This window comes from Mixophyes fleayi, chromosome 7, assembly GCF_038048845.1.
Source record: "Mixophyes fleayi isolate aMixFle1 chromosome 7, aMixFle1.hap1, whole genome shotgun sequence".
NCBI classification, from domain to species: domain Eukaryota; kingdom Metazoa; phylum Chordata; class Amphibia; order Anura; family Limnodynastidae; genus Mixophyes; species Mixophyes fleayi.
This window is the reverse complement of record NC_134408.1, coordinates 5,913,270-5,936,119: the sequence shown is the minus strand read 5'-3', so window position 1 is coordinate 5,936,119 and position 22,850 is coordinate 5,913,270. Positions and strand designations below refer to the sequence as shown.

The window sequence follows — 22,850 nt, the reverse complement described above, 5'->3', positions numbered from 1 at the left end:
TACATTGTGTTCTGTACAATAAATTAACATCACATAAATAGGCCGGTGCAGACACAAATAATTGGAGCTAATGTCTTTGTAGTGGTTACAAATTGTAACACCTCTCTTGCGACAGTTGACTCGTAAGTGGTGGATGCTATCGCTGATTGAGGGAACAAGCAATTGTGTGCAGTGTTCTGGAGATAGTTGGGAATAAATTGCACATAGTATGGACTAATAAAGACTCTCTGGCGACCTATCATGTGTTGATTCCCCTCAATATTAAAAATTATATTACTATACTCTATGTTTAATAAACCTCAAAGAGGTCAGGATATCAATTCCATTTCAGTAGCAACTACAACTGGGAACCTTCCACCATATCTCCAAGGCTGCTTCAGATGAACCATAAGAGTGGGCAGATGCCACATCTATTATGGTGCCAATAACACATCAGTTTGTGATGTAGAAATATATAGTAATCTGTGATTTATGCTCATTTGAATCCAGAGTTTGGGAAGGATTTGTGCATATTTATGAAAACATAAAACATTGTGACTTTTTTATTGGCTATATTAAGCATCCGTCGTTGGGCATTTACATCTTGGCAGCTATGCACCATTGCCGATAGTAATTACTGTGGAGAAATACAGATAACGCCTTGTGCTGTCTCCATTTGCTCTGCTCCATCCGCATGCGCATGCGCGATGCGGTCTGCCTATAGTGTATATTGTGTATGTGCTTCTTCCTTGCTGCGTATAAGTGCTGCGGTACTGCACGGACGAGATTACTTATCTCATTTATCATGTTTCTCAATACCATTTACTGCAAATACAAACTTGTATCCTGTGTTCAATAAACCAATGTTCTGGTAAAGACTGCAATGTGTGAATTAACCTCCTTACTCACTTCAGCTGAAATCTGTTGCAATCTAATAGACATAATTACCACACTGAAATACATTACCTAAATGCAGATGTCATGTCTAACACTAATCCGTATGTAGATGGATGCATTTAGTAATACCTGAGCATATTAAAGCCTTTTTACTGATTCAGAAGTTGTGCCAACGATATATCCTCATATTTTGAAGCAAACACACATTGTATTTAAGAAGCATTAAACAAACATATTTATCTTTAGACACTGATGTGTTCTTGGCATAGACTATGCATAAATCAAAGTTTATTTCCAACAGCTGAAATAGACGCAGGTTTTTCCCACTTTATTGGTGATATTAAGGTTCATGCCTGCTGGGGAAATGGAGACTCTAGTCCAACATGAAGACATCGGGCGGACAATGAGTGGACTTCTTAGGGGCTTGAGAAAGCAAAAGCTTTGCTACAACTAATTGATGCTATCTTTTCCAGAAAGGGTGATTATTAGGTTACTGAAACAATTCAACCCATGCCCCCGATCAATCCTAATCCCACCCTGATGCACCCATAACCATGATCATTTTGGGCAAGGCTACACTGCACCACTTTAAAGTAGAAGGCACCTTTTCAGTCACTGAAAATTGGTATTATACTAAAAAATTGTGACTCTTATAAGGTAAGAAGTTCTTTAATTACCAACTGTTGACCCACTGTTAGTTGTGTGTACTGACAATGTTTATGGTGCGCTGTCTATACCAACAGATGTTGTTTTATTAATAACTTGTGGTGTTTCCATTCCGCAGGTCAGTCGTAGAAGAGGATTACAAAGTTTGTCTGGGTTTATATCAGCTGAACGTGATGAATCCTCACAGAATTGTCGTTGACGTACAAACTCTCGTAATTAACCAGGAGTTTGTGGGGACAGGAAGCATAGGAGACATTGCCCTGGTGAAACTCTCCAGTCCTGTCACTTACACACAATACATCCTGCCAATCTGTCTGCTATCAACCTCGGTCACCTTCCCCTGTGGCATGGAATGCTGGGTTACCGGCTGGGGTAAGACGTCCTACCAGGGTAAGTCTGTCAGTTTACTTTTATCTCTGGCTGACCTTTGCTTATGCTTAAGATTCCTAGCAAAATAATGTTCACACATCCGCCCCAGGACACATGTGATTATAGTCAGTTTCAAAAATATATTAACCAATATATTTCATTATTGTAGATAGAAGCACCTATAATTATTTAGAAAAATATTTAATTCTGTCTGGCCTTTCTTTTATATTGGTTGCCCGTATATAGTTCCAATAACATTATATGCAAATCAGAGGGAGGAGTCAGAATGAGAAGAAATTCCAGTAGTCAGCAGTGTAACAAAGTCAATGGGCCGGGTGCCAAATTTAGGCTGGGGCCACCTCATTTTTCACCACAGCCACCTTCCTGCCCTTAATAATACTCACCTGCCACCTTGTGTCTTGTCTGCCCTTGTTCTTAGTTCCTTATCATCTCTTCTCAGCACCTCTTCCTGTACTTTAGGTTCTGTTTTATGTCCACCTTTTGTTTGTCTCCATTTTGTCAATCACCCAGTCTTTGCCTAACTCTTAACCCCCTATTGTCTATCATTATTTGACTCCCCTCTTGTTTGTAACATTTTGTTGTTAATTATTTGCCATCCTTCATAAGCGCCCCTTGGCTTGTGCAGCCTGTGGTTGCTCGGCTATTGTGGAACTACTACTTCCAGCATACACTATCATTCTAGAACGCTCTGCAACGACATCAATACAAAATGAATAATAAAAAAAATGGTCTTATTTACACACACTAGACAGATTATCATGCAATAGAGAGATGACCAATATTGTTTTATGTGGAGAAAATGTCAAAACACAAATGTAAATAAGAGTAAAAAAAAATAATTAATGTTTAGGGGGGTCCATAAGTGTGGAAACACCCTTTTAATATGGAAATGAGGAAGGAAATATTAATCAAGAAGTCAGACTTCAAGATGGCCGCCATAGTGGCCACATACCCTAAAAAGTTTTTCCATCATACCCAGATCATATGTGTAGACACTGGATAAATATTTGCTTACTCATTTTCATGTTAAAAGGGTGTTTCCACACTTATGGACCACCCGGTATATTAAAACAAATGATAGTCATGTGTTCAGTCGTAATTGTGTCTTGGTCAATAAATGCCGTACTAGTAGGTATTTAGACAACAATAATGCTGACAACACTTACAAAGCGACAGGGAGGAAATAGAGACCTACTATATAATAGACATACAACATTCTCCAAGTGTTGTCGACATTATTGTAGCCAAAAAAAGTTTCCCACCCAATAAATGATACAGTGAGAGAAAATTAATTTCCATGGCAACACATCATGTTTTTTAAAAAATTAGACTTGTAAAGTAAGACAATACATTGCAAGCTGATGATGTTTGTGTCATAAAGAACCTTGGAGACATTAGACTTTAGTAGCGTCCAGTCATCTCATTGTCATATGGTAGCACCATGTTGGAGGGAGGAAAGGGGTATGCAAAAATGGAATAAAGGTCAAACTGTGAGACCTCACTTGATTCTTCTAGTTGTCTTTATTTACCACCAGGAACACTGCCTAATGACGGGACCCTACAGAAGGTGATGACCCCACTAATTGACAATAAAACATGTGACCAGATGTATCATGTTCAGTCTGCAGAAAGTGCTAGCGGGGTCATTGTCCAAGAGGATAAGATATGTTCTGGTTACAGAAATGGACAAAAGGATTCCTGCCAGGTGGGTGTCACATTTCTTATAAAGAGATAGATAGATAGATAGACAGACAGATAGGAGATAGATAGATAGATAGATAGATAGATAGATAGTGAGTAACTGGATTTATTCTGAATGGCAGAGGAATATATCCTAGGCTTTCTGCCTTGTGTGAATTGAAACCCGAAGTGTATTTGTGTATGCTGCTTCTTGGAGGGCTGGAGGCCTGATTGAAAGCTGGAAATCAGGAGCTGCACCTGAGTGGTGCAGGTAAAATTCTACAAGGCAGCTCAGTCAGTCTCTCTCAGACCTGGGGAGGAGGTTGGATGTCTCCTGAGGACTCTGCTAGTGGTGAGCAATTACCTCTATGCCTTGTATGTGTGTGGGACACAAGGTCCTGCACAGGAGAGAGGACTTGCCTGAATGTTTTATTAGTGCCGGACAGGCAAGGTGTTTATTTTTGAAATATTCTTCGCTTTTCTATTTAATAAAACTGGCTGAGGCCAGTTGTACCGAAAACAATGGACTTTTGTGATTGCATTGCTGCTGTTCACTATAATCTACCCCAGAATATGGAACCTGTTTTCCTCACGCAGTCATAATAGATAGATAGATAGATATTAGATAGATAGATAGATAGATAGATAAATAAATATAATGGACAATGTTTTGCTACTTTTAGGGAGACTCCGGGGGACCGCTGGTATGTAAAGTGCAGGATGTCTGGTACCAAGCTGGCATTGTGAGCTGGGGATATGGGTGTGCTGTTCCTTACCGCCCTGGGGTGTACACCCTGGTGACAGCCTATGATTCGTGGATCAGCAAGTTTGTGGAAGTGACGTTCCTCGATGTGACAAATATTCCTCAACCAACTCAGAAATGTGGAGGTGACCTCAGTAATGACTTCAGTACTACAAGAACCTCTGAGAATAGTGGAAATATCAACGTTTCATGTCATCAGTGGACTCTGGTTTTAGCCACTTTTTTACTGAGTATTTTATAATTCATAAATGTCATCTCAGCCAGAAGAAAGGCCTAGAACAGTACTGTCCTAGTTGGTGACAGTTAATTTTTAAAGCAAATCCTTCTAAAACATATGTAGTTATCTCTATTATCACTATACAGCTGATGAAGAGTTAGGAGCAAGTACCAGCTACTGGTGCAAAGTTTGCACCTGGAAAAACATTTTGTACATCACGGGCGGATGATAAAATGTGAGGGGAATGCGGCCTAACAGAAATCTGAAATGCAGAGTTAAGACAGAACTGTCCAGTATGTATGTGCAGCATGTAAGAGCGTTCACTATTTGTCTTGCATGCAAGGAAAAGTTGGTATTATTGTAGTGCAACAGGTTTTGCTTTGCTGCAATTCTGTATCTGGAGCAAACTTGCACCTAATTCTCAATCAGCACCAATGCAAGTCAGATGCTTGGTTGTATAGGGAGAGGAATCAGTAGCAGAAAGAAAGAAGTAATAATGCCACTGTATAGGTCATTGGTATGGCCTCATCTAGAATACTGTGTTCAGTACTAGAGGTCATATCTCCAGAAGGATATAAATGTATTAGAAATTGTACAAAGAAGGGCAACTAAAATGGTGCATGGCCTACAGCATAAAACTTACCCGGAAAGACTAAAAGATCTTAATATGTATAGTTTGGAGCAGAGAAGGGAACGGTGGTAGTCAGTTTCACGGTACTGACTACCCCGGCACAGAACAGAATGACACGAGGATTCCGAATGAATAGTACACCGACCTGTGAAAAAACCTACTCACTGGAATGCAGATGACTTCACATCTTTCTCTCTTTCTCTCTCTCTGTCTGTATATTAGGGAATTTAGACTGTAAGCTCCAATAAGGCAGGTACTGATGTGAATGAGTTCTCTGTACAGCGCTGCGGAATCAGTGGTGCTATATATATAAATGATGATGATGGTGACTCCCTGTCTTGCCGGCTGGATAAAATGACGTAATCAGCAACCGCGACTTGCCTTAAAGCGGCGTTGGATGGACCCGTCTGTCATTTATGTAATGTAAGTATTATTTTAGGGGTTAGGGTTAGGGTTAGGCTTAGGATTAGGGTTAAACCTAACTTCTAACCCTAATATCCCTAACACCCCTAATCCCTAAAACAGTAATTACATTACATAAATGACAGGCGGGTCCGTCCATTGCCGCTTTCAGCCAAGTCGCTTAAGAGGTAATAGTAAACATTAAAGTAATGGAAGTAAACATGGTAAATGAGAATAATGAAAATGACAAAATAAAATATATCATATTAATAAAATCATTTAAACTAATTTAATCACTTAATTAAATTGGCTCTGTTCTATATTATTGCTATCCAACCATGTAGATAAGTAGAATTAGTGCTAAATAGTAATTGAGGAAAAACAGGGGAGATATACAAATGAATACATAGAAAATAATCAAATATATTAATGTTAAAATGTAAATTGTGGTAAGATAGTTTAAGTAAACTGTAGGTGAATTTTGTAAGTGAGAAATAGATATCAATGCAACATAGAAAGAGAGAAAATATAAAGAAGTAATAAAATAGTTAAATAAATAAAGTAGCTATAACTATTGCAGTGGTATTCCACAGTGTAAAACAATCTAGCGCGTTTCGCTACCTGTTAGTTGCTTCATTGACGGGTTCTTACTGAAGGGTCCCTCAAATTCCCACATGGCTCCAAACTTTATAATTAAAACATCTGACTTCATTTTACCCCATGACAAAGCTGATTATCATAGAGGCACACATACTAATAAAGTCAACAGGGGCCATTTATTAAGGGCAAAAGTTGCTCTCTAACCGTTTTTTTCCAGGATAGTCTCAGGTTTTCTGCACCCTAATGTTGTGAGAGTGTGCCCCAATGGGTGCGTGGTTTGGATGGATAAGAATATGGTTTCAGTAGATTAGGGCACGCTCTATGTTGGCGGGTATGCCCATCCATTTCTTTACTTTACTTCTTTTTTTTGTAACCTAAATACTTGCTTAATTTTAATTTATGTTTCATATAATAATTTCAGCTGACAAATATTTTATATTGATACACACAGACAATGGGTTTGCAGCAATGTGAGCAGCTCCACCCGCTATCTATTGTTTCATATATTTAATTAGATTATGACTATATCCATATATTTTATTCCCATTGTGTTGATGCCAGTGAGGTGTAATTATGGAATTTCAAATAAAGAATTTAGAATAACAAGAGTAGATATTTACTTGTGACACTATGTGCATTTATTTAGGACACGTGATGAATAACACTATATGCGACTGATTGTAAAATAGCACAGCTGTGCCTTAAAGTGTACCTGTGCCCTACACAGTGTGGAGGCAGTGATTTTGTGGGCTGAGCCAGTATCCATGAGCATGCAGCCTATCAATTGCTCAATGAAGAATGTAATGTATTAACTGGATGAGATCTACTTAGAGATGACCAAAGCTATACTGAAAGTTCGTTAAAAATATGTGCATAACAAAAGTGATTGGGAACATTCTGCGCAGAACCCTTAAGGCCAAATCCCGCCAGAGAAATGAGCAAAGCTTCATGGCCTAACCTCTACTATTAGTTCAAAGTAAAAAGTACAGTAAAGGGTAGAGTATTATATTCTGGACTCCTGCAATATGTGTCAGTAGTGACATAATCCATCATCTGTCCAAGGGACAGTGACAGATTTTGAAGGAGTCATCTCTGGGAATGTCCCTATTTTTTAGCATATCTCTATCCCTAAATTCCTATTTTTCTATATATTTCATGTAATTATCTCCCCAATTTCCATAATTTCCTGTCCTAACCTGGCTGTCTCCCGGTACAACAACACTCTCAAGTCTGCCCTGGACTGTCACCTCAGCTGTCACAACTAGCCTTCGTAGGTCGACATCACAACTCTGGCATTACAAACACATCAGATAACGCCAAAAATGCTCTCATACCACTGAATGGCAGTGAAGGAAATCGCACTCTCACATGGACATTCTCTCTTTCTGTAGCTCTGAATTATCTCACTCCAAACAATATTATTTCACATCTCTCATTTCCTTACACTCCTTTAAACCCCATCATCTCTTCACTACCTTCAATTCCCTTCTCTGAGCTCTGCCATAGATCTCACAATCCACTTTACACCAAAAATTTATTCCATCCATCAGGACATTCCAATCAAACTTCTCTCACTCTACCCCATCGTTCCCCTCCAGTTCCCCCCCTTCCTCACTCTCCATGCTTGCCCACCCTGTCCTCCTTCTCCCCAGTCTTTAGGGATGACGTCAGATAATTTTTCTTTTCTACTTGCCTTATCCTGCCCCCTTAACCCTATAATCTCCTGATTCCTTCACTCTCTTCTAATACCAGGTTCCTTCTTTCCTAAATCTTTAACCTGTCCCTCTCATCAGACACCTTCCCTCTTTGCTCAAGCGTGCCCCCATCTCTCACATCCTCAAAAAACCCACCCTAGAGCCTGACTATCTCATAAACTGCCAACTTATCTCTCTCCTCCTCTTGAGCGGATTGTATATAATGCTTCATCACCTTTCTGTCCTCCAACTCCCTCCTTGACCAAAGGCAATCACCTCAACCGCATAGAAACTGCCTTCACCAGCATCACTAATTACCTTCTCACTGCCAATTCTAATGGTCATTTCTCTTTACTCATCCTCCTGGTCATTACCCCTGCCTTTAACTCTGTGGACCACCTTTCCTTTTAAAAAAAAACTACACTCCATTAGTCTGCAAAATACTCATCTCTGCTGGCTGTCCTCCTACATTTTTACTGCTCCTTCTCTGTCTCTAACCTTTGATTGCACTTCCCTTTCCACTTCCTCTATCTGTCAGCACCCCCCCCCCCCAAGGTCCTCTTCTATATGTCCACTTCCTCCTTTAGCGATCTCATCAGTTCTTCCGGCCTCCAATACCATCTCTATGCTGATAGCACCCAGATCTACCTCTCCTCCTCTCTCACATCTCCATCTGTCTTCCTGCTCTTTCTTACTGAATGTCCCTGTTACCTCCTTAAACTTAATATGTCTAAAATTGAACTCATTGTGTTCCCTCCCTCCAGAGTCTCCTCACCTCCCCCATCTCTATATCCGTTGACATTACTTTTTCATCTGTTTCACAAGTCTGCTGTCTCAGAGTTATCCTTGATTTCTTCCTCTCTTTCAATCCCCACATTCAATTCTTCTGCCAATCATGTCGCTTCCACCTTTAAAATGTCTCCAGGATCAGACCCTTTTGTACCATGGACGAAACCAAGACCCTCATCCACTCACTTGTCATCTCTTATCTGAACTACTGAAGCCTGCTCTCTCTGGCCTCCCATCATCCCACCTCCTGTGGGATATTTCCAAAGTGAAAGTAGACAGGTATTTTCCCCATGTGACATCACCTAGGTGAGTGCAGGACAGATATTTACCCCTTTGTGACATCCCTCAGGTGAGTGCAGGACAGATATTTACCCCTGTGTGACATCACCCAGGTGACTGCAGGACATGTATTAACAACTGTGTGATATCCCCCAGATGAGTGCAGGACAGGTATTTACCCCTGTGTGACATCCCTCAGGTGAGTGCAGGACAGGTATTTTCTCCTATGTGACATCCCTCAGGTGAGTGCAGGACAGGTATTTTCTCCTATGTGACATCCCTCAGGTGAGTACAGGACAGGTATTTACTCCTATGTGACATCCCTCAGGTGAGTACAGGACAGGTATTTACTCCTGTGTATATTGGTGTTTGTGTTTTTAGCCCTTTCCATGAAAGATGCAGCAGAGAATGTGATTCCTGCACTGGTTCCACATGTGACAACACAATTCCTATGTTAGTCACTGAACCATGGAACGATGTCCTACTATATCCATTGTTTAATATGTATTGTTCTTTGATCCAGTTATTTAAAAACAAGGTTTGCTCAATGGGGTAATTAGCCTCATCTGTAATTTCAGTTAATTAAATTACTTGAGTAACATTAATTGATACTATAATATTACAATTGTTGCATGACTTTATTATATATGTGAGAAAAAAGAAGAAATACTGTTCATCATTACTATTTATTATTATTATTATTATTATTATTATTAATAATAATAATATTTTATATAGTGCCAGCATACTTTGCACTGTTTTAATGTTGGAACCATACACAGTAATAAAACATGACTGGGTATAAACAGACAGGTAAGATGGCGTAACTCAGAAGCTTACAATCTATAGGAAAATAGGAGTTTCATAGATAAGGGTTGTGTATTAATGTATGTTATATACATACAGGGCCGGATTAAGGGAATGGAGGCCCCTGGGCTAAGGGGCCCTCCATTCCCCGCGAGGCCCCCAATGTGAGCCGTCCGCCGCCCCCCACCCCCCGCGAGGACCCCCCCAAGCACTTACCTGTCAGTGCAGTCCTCCGTCCCGGCGCGCTGTAAGCTCCTTACTGAGGAGATCTCGCGAGAGTTCATGAACTCTCGCGAGATATCCTCAGTAAGCAGACTACAGCGCGCCGGGACGGAGGACTGCACTGACCGTACTCAGCAGCATCGATCGGGCCGGGGGCGCCCCCGCCCCCGACCGATCAATAATGCTGCTGAGGAGTTTGAAGGGCCCCCTGGATGCCCGAGGCCCCTGGGCTATAGCCCAGTTAGACCTCGGGTTAATCCGGCCCTGTATACATATCGTGTTATATTGATGTGTTATACTGGGAAGGGGATTAGTTGAATTTTACTGTTAGGCTAGGTACACATTACAGGGTTTTCAGGCGATTATTGGGTCAATCACACGATAAAAGAGCGTTCACCCCCGATATTGCATCAGTGTGCACACTCCAGCGATGGACAATTATCGTTCCAAAGCACATGTTATCATTTCATTTGATTTTTAAACTGAACTAAAAATCTCATTCAACAAAGGAACAGTGTTGTTCCAACCCTGCAGTGTGTATGCACTCAGGACCAGCAGCGTCCATAGATCTCTATGTCGTGTACAGAGTCACCATCTTTTCAGCTGATATTTATTATTATTATTATTTTTATTTTTATTTATAGGGTGCCACAAAGTATCCGTAGCGCCATACAAGGACAAACAATGGCACAGTACAAGGTGAAACAGCACAGTACAAGTAACAGTAAGCACTATAACTCTGGGGGCTCAGGCACAGCATGAAAGAGAGGGAGGGAGGGGAAAAGTGAGTATAGGCAGGTAACTATAGCCCAAGAGGGTGGGCACGGATGACAGGTTGAGAGTCACTGAGGGGAGCGGAGAGAAGAGAGAGGAGACAGAGGGCAGAGGGACTGAGAGGAGGTGAGCTGAGTAGCTGGAGAGCGCAGTTAACAGTGATGGAAACAGGAGGTAGGAGAGCCCTGCTCAAAGGAGCGAACAATCTAAAGGGAGGGGAAGACAGACAGACACATGGATGAGACTATGTATCTGATAGGGGGTGGGGTGACCAGAGCAATAAACTGCATAATTCTAGAGTAGCTCTAGTAAATTCTAGATAGATCTCTTGTGAACTGCAAATTAATTGGTTTAGAAAATATGTAGAGAGTGCTCTAGAATAGAGAAACAATTATTTTGTTATTGGCAGAAGCCTAATCTCAGGGCACTTGTTCTGTTATATGTAATATTTGTCAGCGGCGTTGGTGGTAGATGATAATCCACAAGAATCTTTTAGACTTAACCAATTTGTAGTATTTTTTTCAGAACTTGTTGTAACACATGATACATATACACATGCAGCTCCAGTTATATGCGTCTTTACAGTTCAACTATCACTGGAAGAACCCGCTGAGAGCCGAACTTCCTGTTTGTGCATGTTCAGCAGAGCGATGTAGACAGCTGGAGACTACCCCCACTTCCTGTCTTCACTAGATCACAGGGGACACCACTACCAAGACAGGAAACAGAACATATGGCTCCATATCAACAGTTCTTCCTGGTTGAGGTTTTAGGTTGATATATTCAGCAGCTATAAGTAATACAACATACATTAGGTCCCAGGTTACAGTGAAGCAGAGAGAGGGAAAAACATAGTATGTTATTGGTTTCTGGGCATGAATGCTGCAATCCCTACATTGAGGTTCTGTGCATACAGTAAGAACTGAACATACTCTCTTCCTTGCTCCTATATTGTTACTTCTATCTAAAACTCCACCTCACCAGACCCCTACCAGAGTAAATCCGGGGGATGAAAGGTGTACATCTTATTGTAGCAGTGCTCCTCGCAGTGACTGTAGGAGGTAGCACTTGGTGATCATGTCTGTATGTATAGCATTCCCTTCATTACCTTGTGTAGCAGCGCTCCTCACAGTGACTGCAGTAAGGAGCACTCAGTGATCATGTCTCTGTGTATGACATTCCTCTTCTCATTACCTTGTGTACCAGCACTCCTCACAGAGTATTTCTTCACTATGTAAGGCCCCAAACCATGAAACCAATTGCGCTCTTATCTAAGCTATTTTATAGTGTCCTGATGAGAGGTATAAGAAGTGTGCACACATTTTACTAGTCTCATAGCCTTACACAGAGAAATGGGGCACTTTAAAGTGGACAGCATGGAAAAGCCGACTGTTTAAAAGCAGCACTGTCTCAAGTTGGAGATGAAAGGGATTTAAACCAAAGATCTAGCTATATTTTGACATGTCTGAATGTATGACATTATTACCAAGTAGCAGTAATTATTTCCTCCATGGCTCAGACTTGTTCCAGCACATCCCACAGATGCTCGATCGGATTGAGATCTGGCGAATTTGGAGGCCAAGTCAACACCTTGAACTCTTTGTCATGTTCCTCAAACCATTCCTGCAGAAAGAGACCACTGCCATCAGGGAATACCGTTACCATGAAGGGGTGTATATGGTCTACAATAATGTTAAGGTAGGTGGTACGTGTCAAAGTATAATCTGCATGAATGCCAGGACTCAAAGTTTACAAGCAGAACATAGTCCAGAGCATCACACTGCCTCTGCCAGCTTGCCTTCTTCCTATAGTGCATCCTGGTCTCTTCCACAGGTAAATGAGGCACACACACACCCAGCTGTCCACATGATGTAAAAGAAAACATGATTTATCAGACCAGGCCTCCTTCTTCCATTCAACCATGGTCCAGTTCTGGAGCTCATGTGCCCATTGTTGGTGCTTTAGGCAGTGGTCAGCCCCATACGCAACCATCTGTGATGCACTGTGTGTTCTGACACCTATCTATCATAGACAGCATTAACTCCTTCAGCAAATTGTGCTACAGTAGCTCTTCTGTGGGATTGGACCAGACGAGCTAGCCTTGGCTTTCCACAAGCATCAACGAGTCTTGGGCACCCATGAACCTGTTGCTGGTTCACTGGTTGTCCTTCCTTAGACCACTTTTGTTAGGTACTTATAACTGCATACCAGTAACACCCCACATTATTGTGGGGTGATACTGGAAGGACAACCGGTGAACCAGCAACAGGTGCATGGCTGCCCAAGGTTCATTGATGCGTGTGGGGGGCCAAAGCTAGCCCGGCTAGCACTGCTTAAAGCACCAACAATGGGCATGTGAGCTCCAGAACTGCTCTGACCAAGTCGTATAGTCATCACAATTTGGCCCTTGTCAAAGTCGCTCATATAGTTGTCCACCTTTCCAGCTTCAAACACATCAACATCAATAACTGACTGTTCACTTGATGCCTAATATATCCCACCCGTTGACAGGTGCAAATGTTATGAGATAATCAATGTTATTCACATCACTTGTCAGTGGTTTTAATGTTGTGGTTGAATATATATAATGTATGTGTGTGTGTGTTCATTCACGTAGCTGGAATGTTTCTTATCAGGAACATTGTATTTTAGATTTCTGTGAGTATATTGGCAAGAAATGACAGTTTTCTTTGGTGAACATATAATTATTATGGGAAAGCACAGACTAAGTGCTGGATAATTACAGTTATGATCTATCAGAGATTTTATAATTAAGTAGTTAGGAGCGAATCCTCTGCCATTTCTACGTCTCTCGTCATTTTCCTTCCAAATGACTAATGCTGTCCACTGAGAAGTAGAACAATGGAGGGAGTTCTCCGCTGATGTTTATGTGATGTTTTCCAGGGTAATACTTAGCACCTTTCCTATTCTGTCTGTGGCCACGTGCTTGGCTATTGTTTGTAAATATCTGCTTGTAATGTGTAGAAGATGAAACAGACAAAACTTCCATCCCTCAAGGATCCAAGAACAGGTCCATCCACATTCCTGGATGCAAGACCTCCGCTCGGTCAATGTGTCAACCAAATCACTGACAAAACTATTTCAGCTGAGACAGTGAAGCCAGAAGCACTCAGGATTTTATTCTCCGCACACACAGAGCTGCTACTACAAAGTAACCAGTAACAAGAAGTAATGAGGATCATGGGTTGTCTTCTGCTTATTCTACTCCTGTCTGGTAAGTGACTGATGGTCTCAGGACTTCCATCATAGACAAAATGTCAACTTTTGTGAGATGCTTTAAGGCACATTCATGCGTTTGTGTCTCTTGACTATAGCAGATTTGGACAACCTGAGTGTCACCTTCCACTGTAGAACTACAAGTCCCATTGGCAATTACCTACATTTAAACTACAGTTTAGTTCCTCCAAGGAAATCTCTCTGCAATTCATGAGACAGAGCTGAATCCTAATTCAATCTCATACTCATTTCACAACTAGACTATTTTTACAAAGTCTTCCTCAACTCACAGTTACTGTCTTTCACCCATTGAAATTAGATTGTAAGCTCTGCAGGTCTGTGGTGTGAAAAATTCCCTGCCCATCACTTAGTGGAAGGATCATAAGATAAAAAGTTGTGGCTTGGAAAATACACAATAACCTCCGATAGCAACAATATCTACAGCACTGGAAAAAAAGGATAAAACTGAGTTTCGCAACTGTGCTTGCCCACAGAGCTTACAATCTACAGGATAAACCATACATACGCATTAGCAGTGTTAGTATCGGTGAGAGCAACAGAGTGAAGCTGTGTAAAGGGATTTTCACAGATACTCAAACAATATACATGAGTAGACATGAAGGGACTGACATACATGTGGTACCTGGGGGAAAGCAGCTGGGGGCTAGGGAGAAACCTGGGAACATTAAGCTTAATACATGGGAGATTAGAGGAAAATCTCAGCGTAGGAGTTTTGAAGATAAGAAAATGCTAAACACTGAATCAGCCTGCAGGGCAGACGTATGTGGCATTAACAAAAACTTGTGCTTTTATAAGGACAATATTGGAAAGTATTAGAGGGAAATTAGAGAGACATTTTTACATATTTTATTTATATTAGAATCCCTATATTTTTCTTATCCATACCGCTACAGATTACCTCTATAAGGCCTATAGCCTGCATCACTGTGGTTCTTCTGCAAGAGTGAATGACATGTTTGTTGCAATGGAATCTGCCTACTACCCTGATACATTATAAGGATATTAACATAAAAAGCACTTTATCTGTAGCCTCCTATATCTATATGAGGCCTGGCCAACCTGTGGGTCTCCAGATTCTGTGAAACTACAAGCCCCAGCATGCTTTGCCAGTAGACCACCAGCCGATAACTGGCAGGTTATGCTGGGACTTTCGCAAAACCTGGAGACCCACAGGTTGGCCAGGCTTGATCTATATGGTGATGAACATCTGTGATCACTAACATCCCTGGTGCATCCTATGAACAATGTGCACAATATATGGTGCCTAATCTGTGCCAGTCTTCCAGGCGTGCCATGCGTAACATGATAATGTGGGGATGTTACACAATAGCACATTTATCTGTTGTCTTGTTCCCAGTTTACCCACCAGCAGTAATCCCTGACCAGCCGGAACCCCCAGCTTGTGGCTCACCGTCGGTCTCCACCCGGATAGTGGGGGGTACAAATGCAGCGGAAGGAGTATGGCCCTGGCAGGTCAGCATATGGTACAATGGACGACATTCGTGTGGAGGGTCTCTGATCTCCAACCAGTGGGTGTTGAGCGCTGCACATTGCTTTGAATAGTGAGTGTTTTCTCCGGCTCTCTAGGCCAATCAGTAGTAGATGTAGATGGTGGTGGACGTGTGTCATGTAATCTGGAGATCCGATGTAGAATATCTATAGTGTCTATATACAAGAGCTATCTCAGATTAAAGTGTAATAAAATAATAATGATTGGAGAGGGAGCATAGTTAGATTATTTCTGGCACTGTGGGTGTCATAGGAAACATACATTACTACAATGCCCAATTTCTGGTTACAGTTTCATCTATTTCAGATTTACTTTTCAGGTCAATAAACCCTAATCCTGCCCACACCATAAGCACACAAGGAGAAATGTTACCTGTAACTGAAGTTGTTACAATGTTTTCTTGTCCCTGTCTCACTGGAGCAGTAATAAGGGATATTAAATATATACTGATGCATTGTTCCCTTAATAGACAGAAAGCTGATTTGGAAACATGGTATCAATTTTTGTACAATGTATCATTTTCTCTGCTGCTCTTGGTGGTAACCGTTCCGCAGAGCACCGCAGCGTCGTCATTTCAATAAAGGCTGCAATAGGACAGTTGTCAGCTGAAGTCACTTATTATAATAATATAACAAAAACTTGCAATTAAGCTTATTACCAGTTGGGGAGTTTATGATTTTACTTCCCCTGTAAAATATAACAGAGGCTGCAATTGGAAATGTTGAGATCCCGATACAGGAAAATGCGATCCATAGATGATACATAGCTGTCTGTAGCCAAGGAGCGCATGGTATGGGTGGTGGCTTTGGTTTAATGGGAATGTCAATGGTTAATGAGGACAGACAACCTGGATCTGTAGATGGAGGATGGGAGAACGGGGATGGAATAGGCTGTTGAACAGTTACTGGGTGTGCAAGAAAGGAATGCGCAAGAGGATTATTACTGCTCCACAACTGTGTATCACACAACTTGCGCCATCCTTTCTCGCGCCCCAGAGCAGCTCAGGCCTGGAACAACCTATCTTCCATCTCTCCAGGCTATATTCTCCCCTCAACAACCATAGTCGGACCCCTGCACCTGTGCAACGGAGACCACCACCCAGAAGGACCGCTCCATGGCTACGGACAGATAAACACATTTTATTTCTAGATTTATTATGTGGAGGATACGGTATTATTTGCAGTGCATACATGTACTTTCCCATGACAGCCAAGCACATTAGTGTAAAGATAACTCTAACAATAGATAAATGAATGAGTCTGGGCTGACAGGGTTCCTGAGGGTGAAGTTGGTGTTCTGTCTGGGTAACAGTCCAGTTGTCATTTTCTTCCCTAAAGAAAGACATTCCTGCTTAGTGGGACTAGAATAAAAGCTCTAGAATTGTTGGTAAATTATTTTTTTTCCAAAAGGGTCTGTTTATTAGTCCTATCGAGTATGTGTTACAAGTTTTATGGTGTGTGTTCATCTTTCAGCTCAACATTACCCAAATCGTACATCATTAAACTGGGGGCGTACCAGCTGGATATGTCTAGTTCTAGTGAGGTTACAGCAAGAGTGGACAAAATAGTCATTAGCCCGCAGTACACTAGTCCCGGAACCGGTGAAGACATCGCTCTGATACGACTCTCACGTCCTGTCACCTACAGCCAGTTCATTCTCCCTGTGTGCATCCCACCAGCATCGATGGTCTTCCCACCAGGCATGAGTTGCTGGATTACTGGATGGGGATATACGCAATATGGAGGTAAAATTCTAATCCGGAGGCAGTTCTTTATTTTTCTATGCTTGAACACTCAATCCATAAGTATTAGCCCATGGACTTTTCATGTTTCATTGCATATTAATATGATCATGTTCAACCCATCGACTTATGTCTGCTGGAAAAAATTCCTAGTCTGATTGATATAATTGGTGAACTGTAAGTAATCTTTCTGCAGAGTGCATCACATACTTGTGGTCTTATTGAAGTTTACTTGCTTAGTTATAAGTAGTCTGACATATTCTCTAGTACCGTACAACTGCTACACAGATAGAGCTGGCTTTATCTCTCCATTATGACTGTACAACCTGACAATAGCTGAGAAGGTCCTAGTTGTAAGATCTTGCACTCTAGAAGGAAGAGAGCCTGAGAGAAATATGTAGGACTAGTGACTTCTACTTTTCCAAAGATGGCCCACCCTCAAGTGGTCCCACAGATGAGGTGTAAGATAAGTAGTGGGGTGAGGTTGAGAATAATACTGATATGGGGGAGTAGGTGGGTTTTAATGGAACATCTAAAGGGTGGAAAGTTGGTAAAGAGTTATCGAGTGAATTTGAGAGCTCCATAAATGAGACGCACCTCTGGAGAAGTCTTGGAGGTGTGAGTGGGAGGATTTTAGAAGAGAAAGACTATAATTGTTATAGGGCAGGTTTGATGGGTATATCTAAATAACTGGGTGACTGTCGTACCACTTAATGAGATTTCTCCCAAAGAGAAACAATGAACCCCTACTAATTATTATAAGAATAACTTGGAGTTCCATCATTTCTATAATTATAAATGGCGTGTTCCTTTACATGGTCATAGAACGCTAAGATGACTCCTAATATTATTATAATATACAGTAAAGAATATATTCTCCCCTATAACTGAAGTATCTGCGAATCACTGTATACTCTGCAGAATAACTGGAATTTTAATTTCCAGCTACAATTAGACATGAACCAGATGCTGTTACGGTGTATTGTCTAGATCTGAAATATTCTGCGCACAGTAATCATTTCATTAAAGCACCTTAAATATTTACACACTGAATTTGCTTTAATCCCGTATTATCTGTATTTACATTGTGCTTAAATGCATGTTAAACTATGACATTAATCAAATAGCACAATCCCAAAGGACATGTGCTGGGCATGAGGCCAGTGCCTGCCAGACTCCATTCATAGCCAGTGTGTGCTCTTGTCTATGAGACGGTTTGACTTCCTATTACAGTGGTACAAAGTGCTCTCTGAAATATCATTTTTTTTTATATTTTATCCTTTTGAAACAAAGCTTTTATTTACTTGGGGCACATTTTAATATTGGTTGTTGATATTGGTTGTTGAGCCGTGTGCTGCCGTTCTGTGTGTTCCTACGGTCACTGATCTCACTTGTGTCTCTGTAGAGAGTTTATCGTACCCCAGGACCCTTCAGCAACTGATGCTGCCACTTATCAGCAGGGAGGCATGTGACCAGATGTTCCACGTAGGGTCAGACGTCGGCGCCTCTGTACCCATTATCCAGAAGGGCCAAATATGTGCCGGGTATCAAGACGGAAGAAAAGATGCTTGCCAGGTGCGTACAGAGGTTTGCCCTACAGAGGACTTATATGTTTTTAAATACTATGTATATTTTTTATTTTATTTTTTATTTTGGCTAAATATATATCCTTGTGCCCCAAATAATGATGAAATGGCTTACAGTTGCGTTCTGGTCGGAAAATAAGTTCATATTAAATTTAGTTCTATTAAATCCGTTTAAAGTAGTCTGATCTCTCCCTACAACAGAACAAGGCAGTGGCTGCTGTGTTTTACTATGTTGAAACTTGCTGATCACTGCGACGTGTTTAAACCATCGTGCAGCCGTTGAGTTGACACATTAAAATGTTTTTACATTCACAAGTGAACATAATTGCAGGAGACACCCATTTTTTCTCATTGTGACCAATGTAATGTGGTGAGATTATTTCAAAGATATATACCCTACACAGCCTTAGGGACCTATTAAACATAGAAACAAAGAAACATAGAATTTGACTTCAGATAAGAACCGCTTGGCCCATCTAGTCTGCCCATTGTTTTATTAACCTATGGCAACCTTAAACCTTATTTGATCCACTCTTTATAAGGATATTCTTATGTATATCCCAAGCATTTACAAACTGCTCTACTGTATTATCCTCTACCACCTCTGATGGGAGGCTATTCCACGTATCCACTACCCTTTCTGTGAAGTAGTTTTTCCTCAAATTTCCTCTGAACCTACTTCCCTCCAGTGTCAGTACATGTCCCCGTGTTCTAATACTTCTCTTCCTTTGTAGAATATTTCCCTCCTGTACCTTGTTATAACCCTTGATATATATGATACTTTCTATCATATCCCCCCGTTCCCTTCTCTGCTCAAAACTATACATATTAAGATCTTTTAGTCTTTCCAGGCAGGGCCATCTTTTCCATTGGGCACGATGGGCAGGTGCCTGGGGGCCCCACGGGCAAGGGGGCCCCATAGGCAGGGCTCTGAGAATAAATAATCCTGCAAAAGAAAAAACCTGCAAAAAAAAACCTTCAAGGGTCACTGAGCAAGTACATCTATCTCTATCTCTATATATTTATATCTGTATCTCTATACATCTATATCTATATCTATATATATATATATATATATATATATATATATATATGTATAGGGGCCCCGGTGCACTGCTTTGCCCGGGGCTCATAATGTTGTTAAGATGGCCCTGTTTCCAGGTAAGTTTTGTGCTGTAGGCCATGCACCATTTTAGTTGCCCTTCTTTGTACAGTCTCTAATGTATTTATATCCTTCTGGAGATATGGCCTCCAGAACTGAACACAGTATTCTAGATGAGGCCGTACCAATGACCTATACAGTGGTATTATTACTTCTTTCTGCTACTGATTCCTCTCCCTATACAACCAAGCATCTGACTTGCCTTCCTCTTTGCTTTTTTGCATTGCTTACCTGCCTTTAAGTTACCTGAAATAGTGACTCCTAAATCCCTTTCCTCCTCAGTAGTTTCCATTATAATGCCATTAATACTATATTTAGCCTTAGGGTTTTTGAGACCCAAGTGCATGATTTTGCATTTTTTGGCATTAAACTGTAGTTGCCACTCTCTTGACCATTCCTCTAGTCTAACTAGATCATCGATCATTTGTTTTACCCCTCCTGGTGTGTCTATCCTGTTGCATATCTTTGTTTCATCTGCAAAAAGGCATACTTCCCTTCAATACTATTTGCAATGTATCCAATAAAGATATTGAAAAGCACTGGTCCAAGTACAGATCTTTGGGGTACTCCACTGGTAACCTTTCCCTCCTGTGAATGCACTCCATTTATTATAACTCTGTTTTCTATCCTGCAACCAAGATATTATCCATTCCACCATTTTTTAATCCAATCAAAGATGGTGGAATGGATAAGACCTATTCATTAACAAGCGATGATTATGAAGATTTTTTTAACTTTTTTAAAATCTCTTATTACCGCAATTTATTGATAAAATCTCACAGAGCCAGCGGAGCTTTGCATGGGAAAGCTATAGCCAGAGTAAATCTTACCGCTGACCACCCTTGATAAATACATCCTTTGTGCGCGTGATTAATGTTTGCACATCCGTCTATTTGCGTAGCGTATCCTGTGTGATACCACACTGCGCATGAAACCAAACTTACGCCAATCAGCGCAATTGCAGGTAGTTCATATACGCACGCAAGTGACGCAACTCCCCGCGACTTGCGAGGAGGAACAGGGGAGGGTAGGTGGGAACTAACGTAGGCCATGTGCATAGAGCGTTTTGACGCAGATGCAGCCAATCCAAGTCCTGTGTTTCTCGTAAGTGCCCTTGTTTTCAGCTGTATCTCTACACCCGCTACAGGGCAGGTGTAAACGAAGGGTGACAGTGATGACCAACAAATCGTTGTCTTTGATTTAAAAATAAGCCCGTAGTTGGCACAGAACAGCCGTATGCAACTAAGATATACTATGAAAATGCCTTGTATGCACTGCTCGCATTGAAGAGATCTTTATTTATGTAAATAATGTACAAAAAATGGATTATATTTGAAAAAAAAATATTTAATATACTGTTAACATTTTTAATTTTATTTCATGATCAAATAAACATTTCTTATGTGTTCTGATGGGAAGTTATTGTACTGCAATGCGCATATACTGCAGTCCGATATGTGTGTCTACGAACGTCAGGTACTCTTTAGGCATCTTCTGATACGCCGGGATCTACATACGTGTGGAACTGCTAACAAGTTGCATGCTCTTTTCATGCAATAACACAATGCTGGCTGCTTTCGCATGACGCACACAAACACAGGACAGCTTTACTTTCACACTGTGATTTAAGGTTGAGATAGGACACATCCTCCTCCAAATTATAATGCTGTCGGCACATTTTACATTTGACCCCCCTGCAATGCCACAGGTCAAGGTGCAAACCTGCCGCGTTGTTTTCTTTGCCCATAACTCTAATTGAGGCCCACAGTGACGACAAACACTACAAGTCCCAGCATACTTTAGATAGCGGTAAATGGTGTCTTTTCAGATGTTATGGAATTAAAATAGCCAACCGGCCTCTATGCTGTAACTTGTAGTTCCACAACACCTGGAAAAAGACAACATCTGATTGTAGATTTTATTTTTTTTCTTAAAAACCTTAATATGCCTGTAACTGAGGAGAGTGTGGAGGATCGGCCACTGATCTTACTGACTGTATGTATTTGTACTTTGCACACTGATTGGAAGTTTCTGTGTCTTGCAGGGAGACTCTGGGGGGCCTCTTGTGTGTAAAATGAATGGATTCTGGTACCAAGTTGGCATTGTGAGCTGGGGTGAAGACTGCGCCCTTCCGAACCGGCCTGGAGTTTATACCTATGTTCCTGCCTATGTTGCGTTTATCAACTATTACAGAACGAGTCTTGGCTCCTCCTCCCCCAGTCTCTCTGCCTCAGTGCTGTTCCTTGTGGCCTGTTTGGCTCTGTACAGCACACTCATGGACAGACCTATGTCTGTGTTCTCTGCCTCTTGCTGCTAATTATCATCAACACCATTTATTTATATAGCCCCACTAATTCCGCAGCGCTGTACAGAGAACTCACTCACATCAGTCCCTGCCTCATTGGAGCTTACAGTCTAAATTCCCTAACATACACACTCAGAGACTGAGAGAGACTAAGGTCAATTTATTAGCAGCCAATTAACCAACCAGTATGTTTTTGGAGTATGGGAGGAAACCGGAGCACCTGGAGGAAATCCACGCAAACACGGGGAGAACATACAAACTTCACACAGATAAGCCTTGGTTGGGAATTGAATTCATGACCCCAGTGCTGGGATGGAAAAGTGCTAACCACTAAGCCAACCGTGAATCTATGAAGTCAGCGTGGAAAAACTGATTGCAGGGGCACAAGAGGGAGCCAGCTGCTTACACCTGAGCAATGACTGTGAGTACAATCCCTCAGACCTCAATAGCATTGTATGACCTACAAGAATAACAAGCCACATCGGGGGCCGGCTAGGC

The 22,850-nt window shown here is 41.3% G+C and overlaps 1 protein-coding gene across 1 annotated transcript in view; it reads left to right on the top strand.

Annotated features, from left to right (window-relative positions):
• Positions 1–22,364, top strand: part of LOC142098424 (transmembrane protease serine 9-like) — a 29,715-nt gene extending 7,351 nt beyond the window's left edge. Inside the window, exons 3-9 of the mRNA XM_075181271.1 lie at positions 1,661–1,932; positions 3,468–3,637; positions 4,296–4,605; positions 15,406–15,610; positions 17,031–17,302; positions 18,705–18,874; positions 22,092–22,364. Of these exons, the coding sequence (XP_075037372.1) occupies positions 1,661–1,932; positions 3,468–3,637; positions 4,296–4,605; positions 15,406–15,610; positions 17,031–17,302; positions 18,705–18,874; positions 22,092–22,364 (1,672 nt within the window). The remainder of the gene's footprint in view (positions 1–1,660; positions 1,933–3,467; positions 3,638–4,295; positions 4,606–15,405; positions 15,611–17,030; positions 17,303–18,704; positions 18,875–22,091) is intronic.
• Positions 22,365–22,850: the final 486 nt, after the last annotated feature.